The 20,973-nt window shown below is 42.4% G+C and overlaps 1 protein-coding gene across 2 annotated transcripts in view; it reads left to right on the top strand.

Moving 5' to 3' along the window:
• LOC133154018 (uncharacterized) overlaps positions 1-18,498 on the top strand; it is a 94,518-nt gene extending 76,020 nt beyond the window's left edge. Inside the window, exons 2-3 of one of the 2 annotated variants that reach the window (XM_061278398.1) lie at positions 16,541-16,816; positions 16,969-18,498. In XM_061278398.1, the coding sequence (XP_061134382.1) occupies positions 16,541-16,816; positions 16,969-17,076 (384 nt within the window). In that variant the 3' untranslated portion in view covers positions 17,077-18,498. Of the gene's footprint in view, positions 1-13,553; positions 16,817-16,968 lie in introns of those variants that run through there. The other variant, XM_061278396.1, reaches the window with a different exon arrangement.
• Positions 18,499-20,973: the final 2,475 nt, after the last annotated feature.

Genomic DNA, 20,973 nt, shown 5'->3' with positions numbered 1-20,973 from the left:
GAACAGTTGAAAGTTGGAATGGGTTGAATCGGTTGAAAAATGTAGAAATGAGAAGGGAAAAAGGAATTGGGTGGGAATTTCAAAATAAAAGATGTGAAGTTTTTGGGACGTGGGAAGTTGTGGAATAGGTAGAAAAATGATGAACAGTTGAAAGTTGGAATGGGTTGAATCGGTTGAAAAATGTAGAAATGAGAAGAATCGGTTGAAAAATGTAGAAATGAGAAGGGAAAAAGGAATTGGGTGTGAATTTCAAAATAAAAGATGTGAAGTTTTTGGTAAGTGGGAAGTTGTGGAATAGGTAGAAAAATGATGAACAGTTGAAAGTTGGAATGGGTTGAATCGGTTGAAAAATGTAGAAATGAGAAGGGAAAAAGGAATTGGGTGGGAATTTCAAAATAAAAGATGTGAAGTTTTTGGGACGTGGGAAGTTGTGGAATAGGTAGAAAAATGATGAACAGTTGAAAGTTGGAATGGGTTGAATCGGTTGAAAAATGTAGAAATGACAAGGAGAAAAGGAAATATTGGAGAATTGGGTGTGAATTTCAAAATAAAAGATGTGAAGTTTTTGGTAAGTGGGAAGTTGTGGAATAGGTAGAAAAATGATGAACAGTTGAAAGTTGGAATGGGTTGAATCGGTTGAAAAATGTAGAAATGAGAAGGGAAAAGGAATTGGGTGTGAATTTCAAAATAAAAGATGTGAAGCTTTTGGTAAGTGGGAAGTTGTGGAATCAGTAGAAAAATAATGAACAGTTGAAAGTTGGAATGGGTTGAATCGGTTGAAAAATGTAGAAATTAGAGTAGAAAAACGAAATTTTAGAGAATTTTGGTTGAATTTCAAAATAAAAGATGTGAAGTTTTTGGTAAGTGGGACGTTGTGGAATAGGTAGGCAAAAGATGAACAGTTGAAAGTTGGAACGAGTTGAATCGGTTGAAAAATGTAGAAGTTAGAGGTGAAAAACGAAATTTTGTGAAAATTTGTCGGAATTTTTAACGTGAAAACGAGAAATTTTCGAATTTGGGAATTTTGGGAATGTCGAGAATCCTTCCGAATGTGATTAGAATGTGCTGAATGATGTGAATTTCAAATTGGAACGACGTAAATGTGAAATGTCGAATGTGCCATTAAGAATGAATGGGGAAAAATTTGTCGGAATTTTGGGAATTTTGCGGAATCGGAAAATTTTCGGAACGAGAAAAATATAAGCGCTCATGTCGTGAATATTTGGAATACGTGAAAAGTGGAATGGAGTGAATCGGATGAATTATGTGGAAGATGAAACGTGTCAAAAAAGTGTGGAGAATAAAAGAGAATAATAATAATAATAATAATAATAATAGAGAATGGTGTAGAATAACATATGTGTGAAGGCCTTCGCCTTCACACAATAATAATAATAGAGAATGGTGTAGAATAACATATGTGTGAAGGCCTTCGCCTTCACACAATAATAATAGAGAATGGTGTAGAATAACATATGTGTGAAGGCCTTCGCCTTCACACAATAATAATAAAGTAAATGGAGTAGAATAACATATGTGTGAAGGCCTTCGCCTTCACACAATAAAGTAAATGGAGTAGAATAACATATGTGTGAAGGCCTTCGCCTTCACACAATAATAGAGAATGGTGTAGAATAACATATGTGTGAAGGCCTTCGCCTTCACACAATAATAATAATAATAATAGAGAATGGTGTAGAATAACATATGTGTGAAGGCCTTCGCCTTCACACAATAATAGAGAATGGTGTAGAATAACATATGTGTGAAGGCCTTCGCCTTCACACAATAATAAAGTGAATGGAGTAGAATAACATATGTGTGAAGGCCTTCGCCTTCACACAATAACGGAACCAGCAAGCATAGCGCAAAAGTAAAAAACATCATAAACAAAAAGGCACAAACAATAAATAATAAGAGTAATAATAAATAATAAATAATAAGAGCCAGTGTGCATTCAGACAGTTCAGACAGTAAAAGTACAGGACGCTACGCAGAACGGGGGAGCGAGTTCAGGATCCTAACAGCCTGGAGTATGAAGCTGTTTGAGAGTCTGGTGGTGCGGGAGCGCAGGCTTCTGTACCTCTTCCCAGAGGGCAGAAGCTCGAACAAAGAGTGAGCGGGGTGACTCGCATCACTCACAATCGTGGTCGCCTTGCGGGTGAGATGGGAGGTGTAAATGTCCTTCAAGGAGGGGAGCGAAGCACCAGCAATCTTACCAGCAGTGTTTACTATGCGCTGCAGGGCCTTCAAGTTGTAGTCAGTGCAGCCGCCACCCCAAACAGCAATACAGCTGGAGAGGACGCTCTCAATGGTGCCGCGGTAAAATGCAGTCATGACGGCCGGAGGAGCGCTCGCTCGCCTGAGTTTCCGCAGGAAGTAATAATAATGCATTGAATTTGTATTGCGCTTTTCTATAGCATACTCATTGCACTGACAGTAGATGTATTATTCATACACTCATCCATTCACACACTGATGGTGATAAGCTACGTATGTTGCCACAGCTGCCCTGGGGCAGGCTGACAGGAACTTGGTAGCCAGTGCCTGCCTAAGGCCTCTCCGACCACCATCGAACATTCAAGTGAGTGGCACTGCAAGCAAAGTGGGTCAAGTGTCTTCCCCAAACACACAATGACCCTAGACTCAAACAGCACACCCTCTAGTTAGTGGACGAACGCTCCACCCCAGCCGGTTGACAGTAACGTACAGCCAATCAGAAAGCGAAGTGACGAGGTGACAAGGTGGCACAGAAGTGCGGTGGGGAATCCAAAATTAAAACAGTAATGCTGCAACAGAAAGTCTGTGCTCGTCCTGTCGCCACTCCTTTGACCAAGACCTTTTCTTTTTAATGACACTTTTTTTCCTCCTAGAAACAAATGAAAAACTGCTGCTGCTATGTTTGCCATGTTTGTTAACTCTGAAGTCACATGTAATCTCTGAAGATTTTGAGGGAGTTTTTGCAGGATTTTCCATCCCAAGTGATAACATTTGTGAATCTTTTATGATGTGTGGCTCTTGCACCACACACGGTACGTTCAAAACTGTTCCGTTTTTTTTTTTCTCATCCCGTGTGGGGTCTCTCATAGTTTGGAAGTCAGCCACACTTTTAAAATCTGCCCCAGGCGTATGCCTTTCATTGTTGCACACGTCTATGGTTAATACAAATGATCCAAGTGACCATCAAAGGTAATACTGTTTAGGCAAGACTACAAAGCATTAGGTATACCTGTGTAGGACAACAAATGAAAAAGCTATATCCAAATTCAGTTATGTTTATGTTTTTATTTAAGTGGAAAATATTTAAGAATAAAACTAATCACAACATACATGAACGATTAAACAGGCAAAATGACAAACCTAAAGCAGAGCCATAAATTTATGCCAAGACGTGAGCAAACAAATGAAAATTCACGGGTATTCTATGCAATACCTCGTATTGAATCTTGTAGAGGTTACCATCCTAATCGTGGATCACTATTATGAGCCTTTCCCAGTAGCTGTCAAGTACAGCATTTGGTATCAGTTCTTCATTAGCCACCAAGTGAACTGTCTTGATTTTCATTATTTGAGTTGACCTGCATGACATTGCAAGACACGAAAGGTATCCACTACAGTTTTTATTGATTGTTTTGACGCAGCCGTCAACTCAAAATTGACATTTTCATAACTGTTAACGCAGAGCGCTAAATACAGGCCACAGTGGTCAAAACGACACATTTTGTTTGCAAAAGGCAATACCTGTGCCCAAACATTTAAAATATGGAACAAAAGCACATTTTTTCATCAAACAACTTCACTTTGACACAAGTGTATGAGCACCTCTATTCAATCATTACACAATGGGCAACAAAATACAAAATACCGTATTGGCCCGAATCTAAGACGGCCCTGATTAGTAGACGACCCCCTCTTTTTCAAGACTCAAGTTTGAAATAAGACTTTTTGAAAACGAAATTACATTTTTATACAGAAAATGATTACATCTGAAACAAATGATTATAACAATATATTCGAGAGAAAATGTTATTTTGTCTCATTTAAATCATGCAAAAACTGTCTATCACATCTTAACATCTGAACATTTTAATATGTAAACTAAAGTGCAATCACATTTGTGAATGAATGGCTTCTGGTTTTTGAAATGTACAGGACTGTCTCAGAAAATTTGAATATTGTGATTAAGTTCTTTATTTTGTCATACATTCTGGATTCAATAAAATCAACTGCTCGGGAATCATTTGGTGATCTAACCCCCCAATTCCAACCCTTAATGCTGAGTGCCAAGCAGGGAGGCAATGGGTCCCATTTTTATAGTCTTTGGTATGGTCTTAACTAGGCCGGATGTATTTTTTTTGTTGGCGTTGATTTCTCCGACTGCCCGTAAAGGCACCACCGCGATCAGGTTAAAATGAAGAGAGGAAAGTGACGTGCGGACATGTAAAAAAGGCGGCTCTGTATGGGAGAGAAGTTGAAGAGGAATAAAAACACCCTTGGAAACCAAAACTTGCCGCTCGTCGTGACTCGGAGCCGCAACAAATGTTTCGGATTTGTGTAGGGTACATTGTGACAGCAAACGAGCAGGTGATCGAGCAAGCGTCTGTTAGGATACGGATTTTAGCTATTGATCTGACTCCAAATTATGATCAACACTTAACACAAGAATTGCTATGTTCTAATCCACACACTGGCGCACCTAACAATTTTGCGAGTTCGTTCTGTCAAAGAGAAGACCAGTAGATCAATTAGACCGAATTTACCAATTGTTTAATCCTGACAAAGCTAATACAGGCGCCTGGACCTTGGGTCCTTAACACAAAAACTCGTGTGCCTTCGTGACCAGAAAGACGACACATTCTTCCGGGTTGCCCAGTTTTAAAGAAACACAATATGAATATTCAAGCATGCAAAATATTGTGTGGTGATTGGTCGATGGTCATCTCCTCCTCGTTTGGGTTTTCCCCTGCTCAGCACAGGTGTCTGGACCACAAAGACGAGTTGTTTTTCGCGTTCCCCATCGGCCTTGAGATATCCTCCCTTTCTGGACATCCTGTTCCACAATACTTTGAAGAAAACAAATTCATGTAGTCTGCACATTCCTTTCCACTTATTAATGCTTACTTTTGATAATGGAGTCACGCTATATCTCAAAGTTTGAAAACCTTCCACGTTCCCCCTTTCTACCTATCAAAACCAATTAGGAATATTTTTGCTGTCATGATCATCATTGTGGCCCTCACACTTATTGTTCCTGTACTTTAAATTGTCAACTTTTGTACATTTGAAGCCCTTTGAGACTTGCTTGCGGGCTATATAAATGAACTTGACTTGCCTTGACTTTATTATCATTCAACTTCTTCTGCCTTCTTCTGCCTCTTTTTATTTATTTATTCATTTTTTAACTTAACTACTTCTACGAATTCATTTGATTCACTTTCCAATTCACCTTCTTTCACTTTCCAATTCACCTTCTTTCACTTTCTAGATTAAAATTTCACATTTTCACTTTCAACATTGCGGTAACATTTTGCAAAATTTCCCCTTCTAATTTCTAATTAATTTTTTCACTCACTCAACCCGTTTCAATTTTTTAACTGTTCATCTTATGCCTACCTATTCCAAAACTTCCCACTTGTGAAAAATTTCAAATTTTTAACTTTAAAATTCACGCCCAATTTTACAAAATTCTTTCTATATTTTCATCCATTTTCTGGCCAATTCAACACGTTCCAAATTTAAACATAATTTGTAGCATTCCCCAATTTATATTCAGCCTCTTTGCCTTCACACACAATTTCTCCAGAAATACAAATTCTATTGTTAATCCTCCGTGACCCTCGTAAGGACAAGCCGCACCAGTAATGTAAATGGATGGATTGTTAATCCTAACCCTAAATGCCTATCATAAAATAAATAAATCAATTGTCGCAAGGGTCATGTCACTGTATTTGTTATTTAAAGCCCTACTGTATCCTTTTTAAAAGTAGTGCCCTGTATTACTATTTTGCTGTCGTATGATTTATTATTATTAGTGCATCTTCACTGTCCATATCTATGTATTTTGTTTTTATCCCCGTTCTAGTGTCAATAAACAGCCTTATTATTTCCTCTTTTATCAAAACTCCTCAGATATGTCCGCCCCAGCACCCAAACACACTTCCATCCCTTTTGTCCCACACTCCACCAACTTTGTAATGCTTCAGCAGTCTTTAGCAATGTGTCCAGTTTGACTTCATGTGACTCATGCAAGTCTTTAGCAGCCTCTCCTCTTAGATTCTCATGATGATGATTCAGGGCTGGATCATCCGCCACTCTCAAATGCGTCCATCTTGTCTTTGTTCTTTCAGTCCATTTTCTTTTTGATCTGCAACTGTGTGTATTCCCGCCAACTGTATGGTTCTTGTCCTGTGAAAAGCTGTGCTTGCCCCCTTCAAGCATGATAGCAGTTTCTGTTGTTCTCCCAAAGGTCAAAGGTGTCTCATGACCAGGGACAGTCCTCTGTTGATTTTGAGACAGCCAGTGGAGTAAGAGGACTCAGTTCAGGAATCGTGCCACGCGCTAGGGAAGAACACACTGGGACACAAATTTAACAAAACTATCTTTGTGTTATCAGTCTTCCTGTGTAGTATTTGTTCCTTACACCCCAAATCTTCCTATTAACATTTTGTATCCTATCAGTTGCGCACACTCATTATCTTACTATCAAGCCGCCCTTATCAAATGCTTTTTTTCTTCTGAGCAATCCATCCACCCTACCCATTAACACGGCTAAAATCCTCGTTCCAGTGTTTATCATCAAATAAAGCTCCGAAATCTTTTGTAATAAACTGTAATATAATTTAACAATCTACCAACATATGCGGTGAATGTTATTGTTCAATCTATAGGTCATACAGCGCCTGTGACACTCCTCCTTGATTTACCATCTCATAAGTTATTGTTGTCAGCAGCGCTAAATGATAGTGCTCGAAAGTGAATGTCTTATCGCCCAATTTAAAACACATGCCACATTTGAGCTAGTATTTATTCATTTATTTATTTGCCATCCTCATGTTAGCTGGCATATGTCAGAATTAAAATGTAATTTTGCTTTTAATTTTGCCTTACTGCACCTAAATAAACTGTTAAATATATCTTTAAAAACAACCAAAAACAATCTATGCTCCTACACAGACTCTTAAAAATGGCACCCAAATGCCAGATTACAAATCACACCTCCTCCTTCACTCTCACATTTTTTGATAAAACAGTCTACTTATCTAAACACTGTCATCACCTACTAAATTAATGGCCTGCAAATACAATGTTGTTGCTGTGGTCCCTCAAAACATGTGACTAAAATTGGGATAATTATTAACCCCCATCAATTGAGCAATTATCTCATCACTATTTACAAGTTAGTCCCCCCTCTCTTCTCTCACTTCTCCTCAACATTGACCTATCCCGGGGGACAATCCTTCGTCAGCGTATCAATGTTGACGTCACAATCTGGCCAGGCCCGCACGTCCCGCTGGCCCCCCACTCTCGCCGGTATGAGCCGAACGGGCCCCCTCCTTTCTTGAACATTCTCTGATCCATCCCATCTTCCTCCTCACACGCCCGCACCCACACATGTGCACATAAACGCACACACACCGAGCGCGCACACAACCGCAAGTTATGTCAGTTTACCAAGTCTGTGTTTTGAGTTCCTCCAATGAACCCTGGTCCAAGCTGCACTTGGTCGCCCTGCTCCTTTCCACACTCCGTCCGTGACAAGATTTTCTTCAAAAATTGTTGTACCATGATTTTCTTCAAAAAAAAAAAAAAAAATTAAAAAAAAATTGTACCCGTGTATAATGCGCACCCCGGATTTTAAGACAATAAATGAGTTAAATTTTGCACATTATACATGGAAAAAAACGGTATTTAAAACAGCAAAACAAAATCAAACATTTGAAAATATCCATTAATGCACTCAGTACTTGGTTGGGAATCCTTTTGCACGGATTACAGCAACCAATGCGGTGTGGCATGGAGGCAATCAGCCTGTGGCATTGCTGAGGTGTTATGGATGCCCAGGATGCTTCAATAGCGGCCTTTAGCTCATTTGCATTGTTGGGTCTGGTGTCTTTCAGCTTCTTCTTCACAATACCCCACAAACTCTCTAATAGGGTTCAGGTCAGGGGAATTGGCAGGCCAATCGAAGACAGTAATGCCATGGTCAGTACACCATTTACTGGTGGTTTTGGCACTGTGGGCAGGTGCCAGATCATGCTGGAAAATGAAATCATCTCCATAGAGCTTTTCAGCAGACGGAAGCATGTAGTGCTCTAAAATCTGCATTTACTCTGGACTTGATGAAACACAGTGGAGCGACACCAGCAGCTGAAATGGCCCCCCAAACCATCGCTGACTGTGGGAACTTCACACTGGATTTCAAGCAACTTGGATTTTGCTCCTCTCCAGCCTTTCTCCAGACTCTGGCGCCTTGACTTCCAAATTAAATACAAAACTTGCTTTTGTCTGAAAAGAGGACTTTGAACCACTCTGCAACTGTTCAGTGCTTCTTTTCCATAGCCTAAGTTAGACGCTTCTTCCGTTGTCTTGAGTTCATAAGTGGCTTGACCATGGGAATACGGCTATTGTAGGCTATTTCCCGGGCAAGTCTGTGAACAGTGGCTTTTGATACTTGGACTCCAGCTTCAGTCCACTGTCTTTGAAGCTCCCCCAAATTCTGGAAGTGACTCTTCTTCACAAGGCTGCGGTAATCTCTCTTGGTTGTGCAGTGTTTCCTGCCACATTTCCCCCTTCTAACTGACTTTTTGTGAGTGTGCTTTGAAACTGCACTCTGTGAACAGCTTGCTCTTTGAGAAATTTCTTTTTGTGTCTTACCCTCCTCAGTACTTTTCAAGGCTCAGGAAACCCTTGCAGGTGTTTCGAGTTAATTAGGCCATTCAAGTGATTAGTTGAATATCCTACTAGTAAACCTTTTCATGATATTCTAATGTTTTGACATAGGATATTTGAGTTTTCTTAAGCTGTATGCCATAATCAACAATATTAAAATAATACCGTAATTTTCGGACTCTAAGTCGCTCCGGAGTACAAATCGCATCAGCCATAAAATGCCCAAAAAAGTGAAAAAAAACATATATAAGTTGCTCCGGAGTATAAGTCGCATTTTGGGGATCAATTTATTCGACAAAATCCAACACCAAGAACAGTCATGAACGAGCAACAACAGGCTAAACGATAGGTATGCTAACGTGACATAAACACAAACGAAGAGCTGAGAACGGCCCTGACGTAAAATTCAGAGTTATTCAAAAAACTATTACATACAGGGGTGTCAGGATCCAGTCCTCGGGGGCCGAATCCCTACATGTTTTCCAAGTTTCCCTCGTTAAACACACCTGATTCAATTAATCAGGCTCCTGCTGAAAGTGAGGACGAACTGGACATTTGAATCAGGTGTGTTTAACAAGGGAAACTTGGAAAACATGTAGGGATCCGGCCCCCGAGGAAAGGAGTTTGACAACTGTAGGCTTTCACCGATTCTTCAAGATGATATATTTGGTCAGAATGTTTGCCGTTTGATCTGATCTCATAAGATCTTTCATTAATCTGACCTGCAGGCACTGAAGTGATGGAGACTGTTATTCATAATAACAGTCTCGTATTTTATGAGAATCACTGATAGCAGTTTTTTAATGAATTATTATTATTATTTTTTAATGCTGTTAAAAAATGCATTTGTTTTCAAAAAACTTGTTTGGAATATCCATGCTTTACTACCTACTAAAGGCCAAAATCTTTTATGCAATGACCTTTACAGGTCGCTTATATTACTTCACACAAACACTACGTCCATCTGCTCCTGGTTCGGCCCGCGAGTCAAAATGTTTGCCCACCCCTGCACTAGATGGAGCTGTGCTAAAGGGAATGTCAAGCCAGTCAATGAGGTAAAAAGTACCGTTTTTTTCCGTGTATAGTGCGCCCCCATGTATAGTACGCACCCCTAAAAATGGCATGCTGATGCTGGAAAAAAGCTTGTACCCATGTATAATACGCACCCAATTTTTATGAATTTTTTTTAAAAAGATTTTTAATTTATTTTTTATTTTTTTTTTTAAGTCCCAATGATCGTCACACACGCAGGGAGGCAATGGGTCCCATTTTTATAGTCTTTGGTATGGTCTTAACTAGGCTGGATGTCATTTTTTTTGTTGGCGTTGATTTCTCCGACTGCCCATAAACGCACCACCGCGCTCCGTGCGCATGGAGCGTGTTTGAAGTGAACAGCAGAGAAGAAAGGAACAAGGCAAAGTGTTGTGAAATAAAATATTACCTGTAATACGGATTTAGGTAGAGAACTGAACTCTCGCTCTTTATATAGCTGACGTGTCTTGCTCATCCGTTCTGCGCATCTGTAATGGCGGCCTCCGTATGATATCCGGTTTGCGTGTGTGCGAGAGAGAGCGAGAGAGAGCGAGAGAGAGCGAGAGAGAGAGAGCGCGAGAGAGAACGCTCAACCGTAGCGCGCCGCCGACCGAGCCGTCAGACAGAGCCGTCGCTGAAATTTAGAAGATATTTTTAAAGTCCTGATGTACTTTCTAAAATTTAAGTGGACCTCAGTGTGCACTGCGCAGGGAGCTTAATTTGGTGCGGTCGCGCAACCGCAGCGCGCCGGGCGCTCACTGTCGCATTGCTTAAAGAGCGCCTTTGTGTTTTAGGATGAACAGCAGAGACCAAAGGAACAAGGCAAAGTGTTGTGAAATAAAATATTACCTGTAATACGCATTTTGTTATTTGCTGATTGAAACTGCTAATTAAACTGTGAATTGAAACTAATAGGAAGAAAACAACTCTCGCTCTTTATATAGCTGACGTGTCTTGCGCATCCGTTCTGTGCATTTTATTTCACAACACTTTGCCTTTCTTCTCTGCTGTTCACTTCAAACACGCTCCATGCGACCGCAATGCTCTCGTATCAGACGCTTGCTCGATCACCTGCTCGTTTGCTGTCCCGTGCGCGCACGAAGCGCGGTGGTGCGTTTACGGGCAGTCGGAGAAATCAACGCCAACAAAAAAAATTACATCCAGCCTAGTTAAGACCATACCAAAGACTATAAAAATGGGACCCATTTCCTCCCTGCGTGTGTGACGATCATTGGGACTTAGAAAAAAAAAAAAAAAAAAATTAAAAAAAAAAACCTTTTTTTTTTTTTTTTTTTACCCATGTATAATGCGCACCCCAGATTTTAGGACAATAAATTAGTAAAATTTTGCGCACTATACACGGAAAAAAACGGTAGTAAGGATATAACAACGCCCCTGACCACAGTTGCCGTAATGCTGAAAGCGATGCGACCTTGTAATTTACTTGTCGTACTGAAACGTACTGAAACATTTTGGCAGTCATCAATTATATATATATATATATATATATATATATATATATATATATATATATATATATATATATATATATATATATATATATATATATATATATATATATATATATATATATATATATATATATTGTAAGGGATTGGAGAGTACAGCCAAGTGCGTGACGATAAAGAGGTTTATTGCGGGTGGGGGGTAAGGTGGGCGAAGCTGGAGCCGGAGCTGGATCGGCGATCTGCTTCGACGAACAAGCGGTTCTTCTGTTTCCTCGAACTCTCCACTGACGTCAGATTGTCGTGGACCGGAGAGCGACACAAGATCTCGGTCCAGACAGACAATCGGGTCTGTGCTGGCGGCGTTTATATAGTGCTGTCCATGCGGCTGTGGCAGGTGGCGGCGATTCCGCTGATGGGGGGGGCGTGGTCCTGTCGCAGGTGGCGCCAGTACGTGACATATATATATATATATATAATATAATAATAATATTATATATATATATATATATACATATATATATCCTGCCCAACACACTTAGTCAGTAAAATTCATAATTGACGACACATTGTTTGATGCGATGGTGCAATCCTTCATGGTGTGTTATTGTCAAATATTGTTTGTTTTATATATCATACGGATATCATACGGAGGCCGCCATGACAGTATGCGCAGAACGGATGCGCAAGACACGTCAACCGCGCATCGCATTCAGCCATCCTGCCCAACACACTTAGTAGTCAGTAAAATTCATAATTGACGACACATCGTTTGATGGGATGATGCAATCCTTGATGGTGTGTTACTGTCAAATATTGTTTGTTTTTTAATCTCCATCGCAGACCCCATATATCATATGGAGGCCGCCATTACAGTATGCGCAGAACGAATGCGCAAGACACGTCAGCTATATAAAGAGCCAGAGTTCAGTTTTCTTCCTATTAGTTTCAATTCACAGTTTAATTAGCAGTTTCAATCAGCAAATAATAAAATGCGTATTACAGGTAATATTTTATTTCACAACAGCCGGGAGGGTGAGAGGTGGTCTCCCACTCCAAGCTCGGGTCCTCTACCAGAGGCCTGGGAGCTTGAGGGTTCTGCGCAGTATTTTGGCTGTTCCTAGCACTGCACTCTCCTGGACTGAGATGTCTGATGTTGTTCCTGGAATCTGCTGTAGCCACTCCTCCAGTTTGGGGGTCACTGCCCCAAGTGCCCCAATGACCACCGGCACCACCGAGGCCTTCACTTTCCAGGCCTTCTCAAGCTCTTCTTTGAGGCCCTGGTATTTCTCTAGCTTCTCAAGTTCTTTTTTCCTGATGTTGCCATCGCTTGGTATTGCTATATCCACTACAACGGCCTTCTTCTGCTGTTTGTCCACCACCACAATGTCCGGTTGGTTCGCCATCACCATCTTGTCAGTCTGGATCTGGAAGTCCCACAGGATCTTGGCTCGCCCGTTCTCTGCCACCTTAGGGGGTGCTTCCCACTTTGAACTTGGGGCTTCCAGTCCATACTCTGCACAGATGTTCCTGTACACTATGCCAGCCACTTGGTTATGACGTTCCATGTATGCTTTCCCTGCTAGCATCTTACACCCTGCTGTTATGTGCTGGACTGTCTCAGGGGCCTCTTTGCACAGCCTACACCTTGGGTCTTGTCTGGTGTGGTAGATCTTGGCCTCTATTGCTCTGATGTTCAGAGCCTGTTCCTGTGCAGCCATGATGAGTGCCTCTGTGCTGTCCTTCAGTCCAGCTTTTTCCAGCCATTGGTAGGATTTCTTGATGTCAGCCACTTTACTTATCTGCCGATGGTACATCCCATGTAGGGGTTTGTCCTCCCATGATGGTGTCTCTAGCCACTCTTCCTCTGTTTGCCATTGTCTGAGACATTCACTGAGCACGTCATCCGTTCGGGCCTTTTCCTTGATGTACTCATGGATCTTGGCTGTTTCATCCCGAACAGTAGCTCTCACACTCAGTAGTCCTCGGCCTCCTTCTTTCTTCTATATATATATATATATATATATATATATATATATATATATATATATATATATATATATATATATATATATATATATATATATATATATATATATATATATATATATATATATATAAATAATTATTATTATTATAATAAATAATTGTGATAAATAACTGGAACATCACTCAAATATTGGTGATCCCGTTGAGAGTCTCACATATTTCTTCGCTATCGAGTTTGCTACTGCATGCGCAGTGATACTGACCGGCAGAATAACATCCGGTTGTTCCCAGAGATGATCTTTTTTCTGAAATAATTTTACGTTTACGGACTTAAGTAACCCGGCCGGGTCATACCAAAGACTATAAAAATGGGACCCATTGCCTCCCTGCTTGGCACTCAGCATTAAAAAGTCAAAAAAAAAGTCAAAGTCAGCTTTATTGTCAATCTCTCCACGTCACAACACACAAAGAGACCGAAATTACGTTTTCTCTATCCCACGGTGACGAGACATATTACACGATATCAATACAAGTAAGCAACACAATATAAAAACAAGAAGGCAAAAATTCAAACAATAAATAGTAAGAGTGATGAATAAATGATAAATAAACAGATTACACAATAAATAAGAGGAGCAAAATGGAGGCAGCAAGCATAGCGCAAAAGTACAGGACGCTACGCAGAACGGGGAAGCATGTCAGGATCCTAACAGCCTGGAGTATGAAGCTCTTGTTGAGTCTGGTGGTGCGGGAGCGCAGGCCTAACCCTAACCCTAACCCTAACCCTCTTCCCAGAGGGCAGAAGATTGAACATAGAGTGAGCGGGGTGACTCACATCACTCACAATCGCGGTCACCTTGCGGGTGAGATGGGAGATGTAAATGTCTTTCAAGGAGGGGAGCGAAGCACCAATAATGATCTTACCAGCCGTGTTCACTATGCGCTGCAGGGCCTTCAAGTTGTAGTCAGTGCAGCTGCCACCCCAAACAGCAATACAGCTGGAAAGGACGCTCTCAATGGTGCCACGGTAAAACGTAGTCATGACGGCCGGAGGAGCGCTCGCTCGCCTGAGTTTCCGCAGGAAGTACAGGCGGCGCTGGGCCTTCTTTGCCAGTGATGCGGTGTTGGTGGACCAGGAGAGATCCTCACTGATGTGCACCCCCAGGAACCTGGCGCTCCCCACTCTCTCCACCACAGCCCCGTCGATGGTCAGCGGCAGGTGTTGGGTGTGACCCTTCCGGAAGTCAACAACAATCTCCTTGGTCTTGTCGACGTTCAGCAGGAGGTTGTTGTCCCTGCACCACGTGGCCAGAAGGTCAACCTCCAGCCTATACTGAGTCTCGTCTCCCTTGGTGATGAGACCCACCAGAGTCGTGTCGTCAGCAAACATCACTACGCTGTTGTCGCTGTAAGTTGCAGCGCAGTCATGCGTCAGGAGGGTGAAGAGCAGCGGACTGAGCACGCAGCCTTGGGGGGCCCCCGTGCTCAGCGTGATGCTGGCGGAGATTTTGTCGCCCACACGTACCACCTGTGGCCTCTGACAGAGAAAGTCCAGTAGCCAGTTGCAGAGGTAGGTACTGAGGCCCAGCTTGTCAAGTTTGCTGATGAGACGTTGTGGCACAATGGTGTTGAAGGCAGAACTGAAGTCCACAAACAGCAATCTCACATACGAGTCCCTCCTCTCCAGGTAGGTGAGGGCCGAGTGGAGGGCAGAGCAGACACCGCTTGGACCGCTTGGCTCGGTACGCAAACTGGAAGGGGTCAATGTGCTCCATGACAAGCCGCTCAAAGCACTTCATGATGATGGGCGTAAGTGCCACGGGGCGGTAGTCATTGAACCAGGACGGAGCAGGTTTCTTCGGCACAGGTACCATGGTGGCAGCTTTGAAACACGACGGGACGATGGCCTGCAGGGAAGTGTTAAAGATGTCTGTGAAGGTTGGAATTGGGGGGTTAGATCACCAAATGATTCCCGAGCGCGGCGCCGCTGCTGCTCACTGCTCCCCTCTCCCCCAACAGGACAATGATCCAAAACATAAAGCCAAATCTACAATGGAATGGTTCACAAATAGACGTATCCAGGTGTTAGAATGGCCACTTTTCAGTTTTTTTTATTTGTTAAAAAAGTTTAAATTATCCAATAAATTTCGTTCCACTTCGCGATTGTGTCCCACTTATTTTTGATTCTTGACAAAAAATTACAATTTTATATCTTTATGTTTGAATCCTGAAATGTGGGGAAATGTTGAAAGGTTCAAGGGGGCCGAATACTTTCCCAAGGCACTGTATACATATATCACACAACCTTCCAGTGTCAAACCCCGGCCGGGTCATACCAAAGACTATAAAAATGGGACCCACTGCCTCCCTGCTTGGCACTCAGCATTAAGGGTTGGAATTGGGGGGTTAGATCACCAAATGATTCCCGGGCGCGGCACCGCTGCTGCTCACTGCTCCCTTCGGGGATGGGTTAAATGCAGAGACAAATTTCACCACACCCACGCACACACACACACACACACACACACACACACACACACACACACACACACACACACACACACACATATATATATATATATATATATATATATATATATATATATATATATATATATATATATATATATGCGCATATACAAGGCGCTCTCTGCATTATAAGGCGCACTGTGTTTTTTTGAAGACATTTTAAGTTTTTTGAGGAAACTTTAAGTTTTTATGTACGAACATACGTATGTGCGTGTGTAATGTATGTATTTGATGTATGAATGTATAATGTATATAAATATATATTGCTGATTGCGAACCTCGCACACGAACTCCCCAGATACAGACAGCACGTAACGTGTCCCACCAGAGGGGCAGAGACTCTGGACCACTGCTACACCGTGATTAAGGATGCATACCACTCTGTGGCTCGTTCAGCTTTAGGACTCTCGGACCACTGTCTAGTTCATCTGGTCCCGGCCTACAGGCAGAAACTAAAAACTTCTAAGCCTGTGGTGAGGACTGTGAGGAAGTGGACAGTGGAGTCAAGCCAGGACCTCCAAGCCTGCTTTGACTGCACTGATTGGGGAGTTTTCGCAGCTGCAACTTCAGACCTGCATGAACTCACTGACACTGTCACATCATACATCAGTTTTTGTGAGGATCTGTGTGTGCAGACTAAGACCTTCTGCACGTACAACAACGACAAACCTTGGTTTACACCGAACCTCAGGAGGCTGCGCAAATTCAAGGAGGAGGCCTACAGGAGCGGCGACCGCGACCTGTTCAAGCAGACCAGAAACACACTGAACCGAGAGGTCAGGAAAGCCAGGAGGTGTTACGGGGAGAGCCTGAAGAGACACCTCTCTGCCAATCCTGATCCCTCAACAGTGTGGAAAGGTCTGCAGAGCATCACGGGCTTCAAGAAACGAACGTCCTGTGGAGAGCCCAAGGTTTGCTAACCAGCTAAACAAGTTCTACTGCAGGTTTGATCGGTCCTCCCACACAACGGGACTTCCTGCAGCACAATCTACATACTCACCTCTCCCCACAACTGCTCTGTCCACACCTCTATCAAAGTTGTCACCCACTCTCTCTCTTGCAGACGCCGCGCCCGCACTCCAGATCCGCGAGGAGGAAGTGCGCCAGATGTTCCGGAGACAAAAGACCAGGAAGGCACCGGGCCCAGACGGCGTTTCACCTTCCTGCTTGAAAGTCTGCGCTGAGCAGCTGGCGCCCACCTTTGCACGGATCTTCAACCGTTCTCTGGAGCTGTGTGAGGTGCCCTCGTGCTTCAAGAGCTCCACCATTGTTCCAGTGGCCAAGAAGCCCGCCATCACAGGTTTGAATGACTACAGACCTGTTGCTCTGATGAACTCACACCACTCTTAGAGTCTCATAGTCATTACTGTGCAATGACATCCTGCTCTCCACACCTTTTTTGAATTTGTCTACACTGTTTGTACGATGTGTTCTCTCTGCATCCATTGCAGCCTGGTCATCCTGGATAAGGGACCTTCCCATCTGTGGTCTCTTTTCAAGGTTTCTCATTTCCCCTAGCTGGAGTTTTGAGTTTTTCCTTGCCCATTTGGGAGTTTAAGATCAGGGGATGTTTGAGAATATTTGCCATTTTTCACATGTCCTGAGTGTTGTTAGTCACCTAAATGTTGAACAGAGGGTGTGATTTACCGAAGTCAAATTCCTTGTTTGGCACGCTCAAACATGGCGAATAAAAAACTCTTGAATCTTGATTGGTCATCACTCACCCTTGTCCGCTACATACTCTCTCATGTTTTCCTGCTCCGCCCTAAAGGAGTTTTTGTGGACTTTTCTCCATCTTATTTTTCTGCTCACTGGTAATGGTTCGTAAAACTAAAGGATGTATTTCTAAGCTTGCTGCTGTCTCTCTGATTTGGATGTTTTTGAAGTCGGAAAATAGGCACTCTGATATTTTAATGAATGAATCCTTCATTTACTCTGTGAACGGTTTTCCGCGTTTTATTATTTCCCGGGCTGCAACAAAACTTGCAGCAGTAGTAGAGTTTGGAGATGCAATCCACTTCTTGAAACTGTTTTTTCGGTCCTCAAATTTCTCCACCAGCACTGCAATTGCACCTTTCCTCTCAGTTGCAACTAGGTGATCGGCAACAAATTTAGCATGCTTTAGCTGAAAATGTCGCTCCAAATTCGTCTTTTTGTTATATGACAACTTCTCATTGCAAATCAAACATGCAGGCAATGCTTCAGCATTGGCAATGAAAGCAAATAGTTCAGTCTATTCTTTCTTATATCATCTGTTCTCATCACTCACACACCTGTTTGTTTACAACTCACCAGTTCTGTGTCAATTTTATAAAAATTAAAATTGACTGACGCAAACGTGAGTTCATGTTTTTATTGAAAACAACATAGTGCTGACGCCGTACGACATGGGTTTTTCGCTTTCCAAATAAGGGGTCGTCACTAATTATTTGTGTTTAGATAAATGTCTGAGCTATAATGGTGTAATTAATGATTAAAACTTGAAAGTATCTGTTTATTGTATTCGTTTATATGTTTAATAAAGACAAAGCCATCACAAAACTGTTGTAATTATTTAGATTTTGATCTAAATTAGCCTTGAATAAAGACTAAGCAGTCAGATGAATTAACAGAAAAAATGGACAGCCGGACTCGGACTCGGACCCATGGCCAAGAGGCCGGACTCGGATTCGGTGCAAAAATCCGACCGAGTCCACAGCCCTGGTACATACATACAAACATTTGCACACACACACACACACGCATGCACAAAAGCACGCACGTACACACACACACACACACGCACACACACACATGCAAGCACACATAAGCACACGCACGCACACACACACATACACACACATACACACAAGCACACACACACACACACGCATACACACGCACACGCACACACACACACACACACACATACACACACGAGAAGCTGATTTGGGGAAAGGGCGGACTTTTGGTTTCCAGTCATTGACTGGGTCAGTGCTTCTCAAATAGTGGGGCGCGCCCCCCTTGGGGGGCGCGGTGCTATTCCTGGGGGGGCGCGTGTGACCCTGGGGAACAGGCTTTTTTTTTGGCAGTACTAGAATAAAGTGTAATTGCGGGTTTACTACAGCAGGGGGCAGTGGCGCTCTCATTGTTACTTCTGTCACGTTTGCGACAGTGCAACATTTTACGACTTACAAGACAAGTTAGGATAGTCACGGTGGGGAGGGGGGGCGCGAATAGATTTCTTCTTGCTAGGGGGGGGCGTAACAGAAAATAATTGAGAAGCACTGGACTGGGTACACATGGAAGCTTACAAGTACATTACATCGGGGATGCCTGTTAGAAAAATGTATATACCGTTTTTTTCCGTGTATAGTGCGCAAAATTTTACTAATTTATTGTCCTAAAATCTGGGGTGCGCATTATACATGGGTACAAAAAAAAAAAAAAAAAAAAATTTTTTTTTTAATTTTTTTTTTTTTTTTTTTTTAAGTCCCAATGATCGTCACACACGCAGGGAGGCAATGGGTCCCGTTTTTATAGTCTTTGGTATGGTCTTAACTAGGCTGGATGTCATTTTTTTTGTTGGCGTTGATTTCTCCGACTGCCCATAAACGCACCACCGCGCTTCGTGCGCGCACGGGACAGCAAACGAGCAGGTGATCGAGCAAGCCTTGTCTGATACGAGAGCATTGCGGTCGCATGGAGCGTGTTTGAAGTGAACAGCAGAGAAGAAAGGCAAAGTGTTGTGAAATAAAATGCACAGAACGGATGCGCAAGACACGTCAGCTATATAAAGAGCGAGAGTTGTTTTCTTCCTATTAGTTTCAATTCACAGTTTAATTAGCAGTTTCAATCAGCAAATAACAAAATGCGTATTACAGGTAATATTTTATTTCACAACACTTTGCCTTGTTCCTTTGGTCTCTGCTGTTCATCCTAAAACACAAAGGCGCTCTTTAAGCAATGCGACAGTGAGCGCCCGGCGCGCTGCGGTTGCGCGACCGCACCAAATTAAGCTCCCTGCGCAGTGCGCACTGAGGTCCACTTAAATTTTAGAAAGTACATCAGGACTTTAAAAATATCTTCTAAATTTCAGCGACGGCTCTGTCACACTAATCGACCAGCCCGGTGCAGTTGGGCGGTCGGCGGCGCGCTACGGTTGAGCGTTCTCTCGCACGCTTTCTCTCTCGCTCTCTCTCGCTCTCGCACACACGCAAACCGGATATCATACGGAGGCCGCCATTACAGATGCGCAGAACGGATGAGCAAGACACGTCAGCTATATAAAGAGCGAGAGTTCAGTTCTCTACCTAAATCCGTATTACAGGTAATATTTTATTTCACAACACTTTGCCTTGTTCCTTTCTTCTCTGCTGTTCACTTCAAACACGCTCCATGCGCACGGAGCGCGGTGGTGCGTTTATGGGCAGTCGGCGAAATCAACGCCAACAAAAAAAATGACATCCAGCCTAGTTAAGACCATACCAAAGACTATAAAAATGGGACCCATTGCCTCCCTGCGTGTGTGACGATCATTGGGACTTAAAAAAAAAAAAAAAAAAAATATTTTTTTTTTAAAAAAAATTCATAAAAATTGGGTGCGTATTATACATGGGTACAAGCTTTTTTCCAGCATCAGCATGCCATTTTTAGGGGTGCGTACTATACATGGGGGCGCACTATACACGGAAAAAAACGGTATATGTTATCATGCGTTCTCTAATCAATGCCTTACTGCAATATTACTGCAATATATGCTTGCTGTTTGGCCTTGCTGTTTTTATGATGTACCACAGAAGGACAGTTCCTTTCTAACAAAGACCACTTTGTTAGACAACATGCCTCATTGCTGTCCTGCACCCCAGATGAACTTCCAAGTGACCATTAAAGTCAGGGTTTCCCAACTATCTTGATCGTAGGATTAGGTTGGAATGTATATAACCAGTAATAAATAACTTAGCTTGTTGCATCCTACACAATGTCGTAAAACTTCCCTTGCTATGTTTTAACTAGAGGTCAAAAATTTTTTCTCCTGTATCCAGTCCACTCAAACTCCTCTTCCCAGATGTTCTTATCAGTATGTAAA

This window comes from Syngnathus typhle, linkage group LG5, assembly GCF_033458585.1.
Source record: "Syngnathus typhle isolate RoL2023-S1 ecotype Sweden linkage group LG5, RoL_Styp_1.0, whole genome shotgun sequence".
NCBI lineage: Eukaryota > Metazoa > Chordata > Actinopteri > Syngnathiformes > Syngnathidae > Syngnathus > Syngnathus typhle.
Note: the sequence above shows the minus strand (reverse complement) of the source record. Positions and strands in the feature narration are given on the sequence as shown.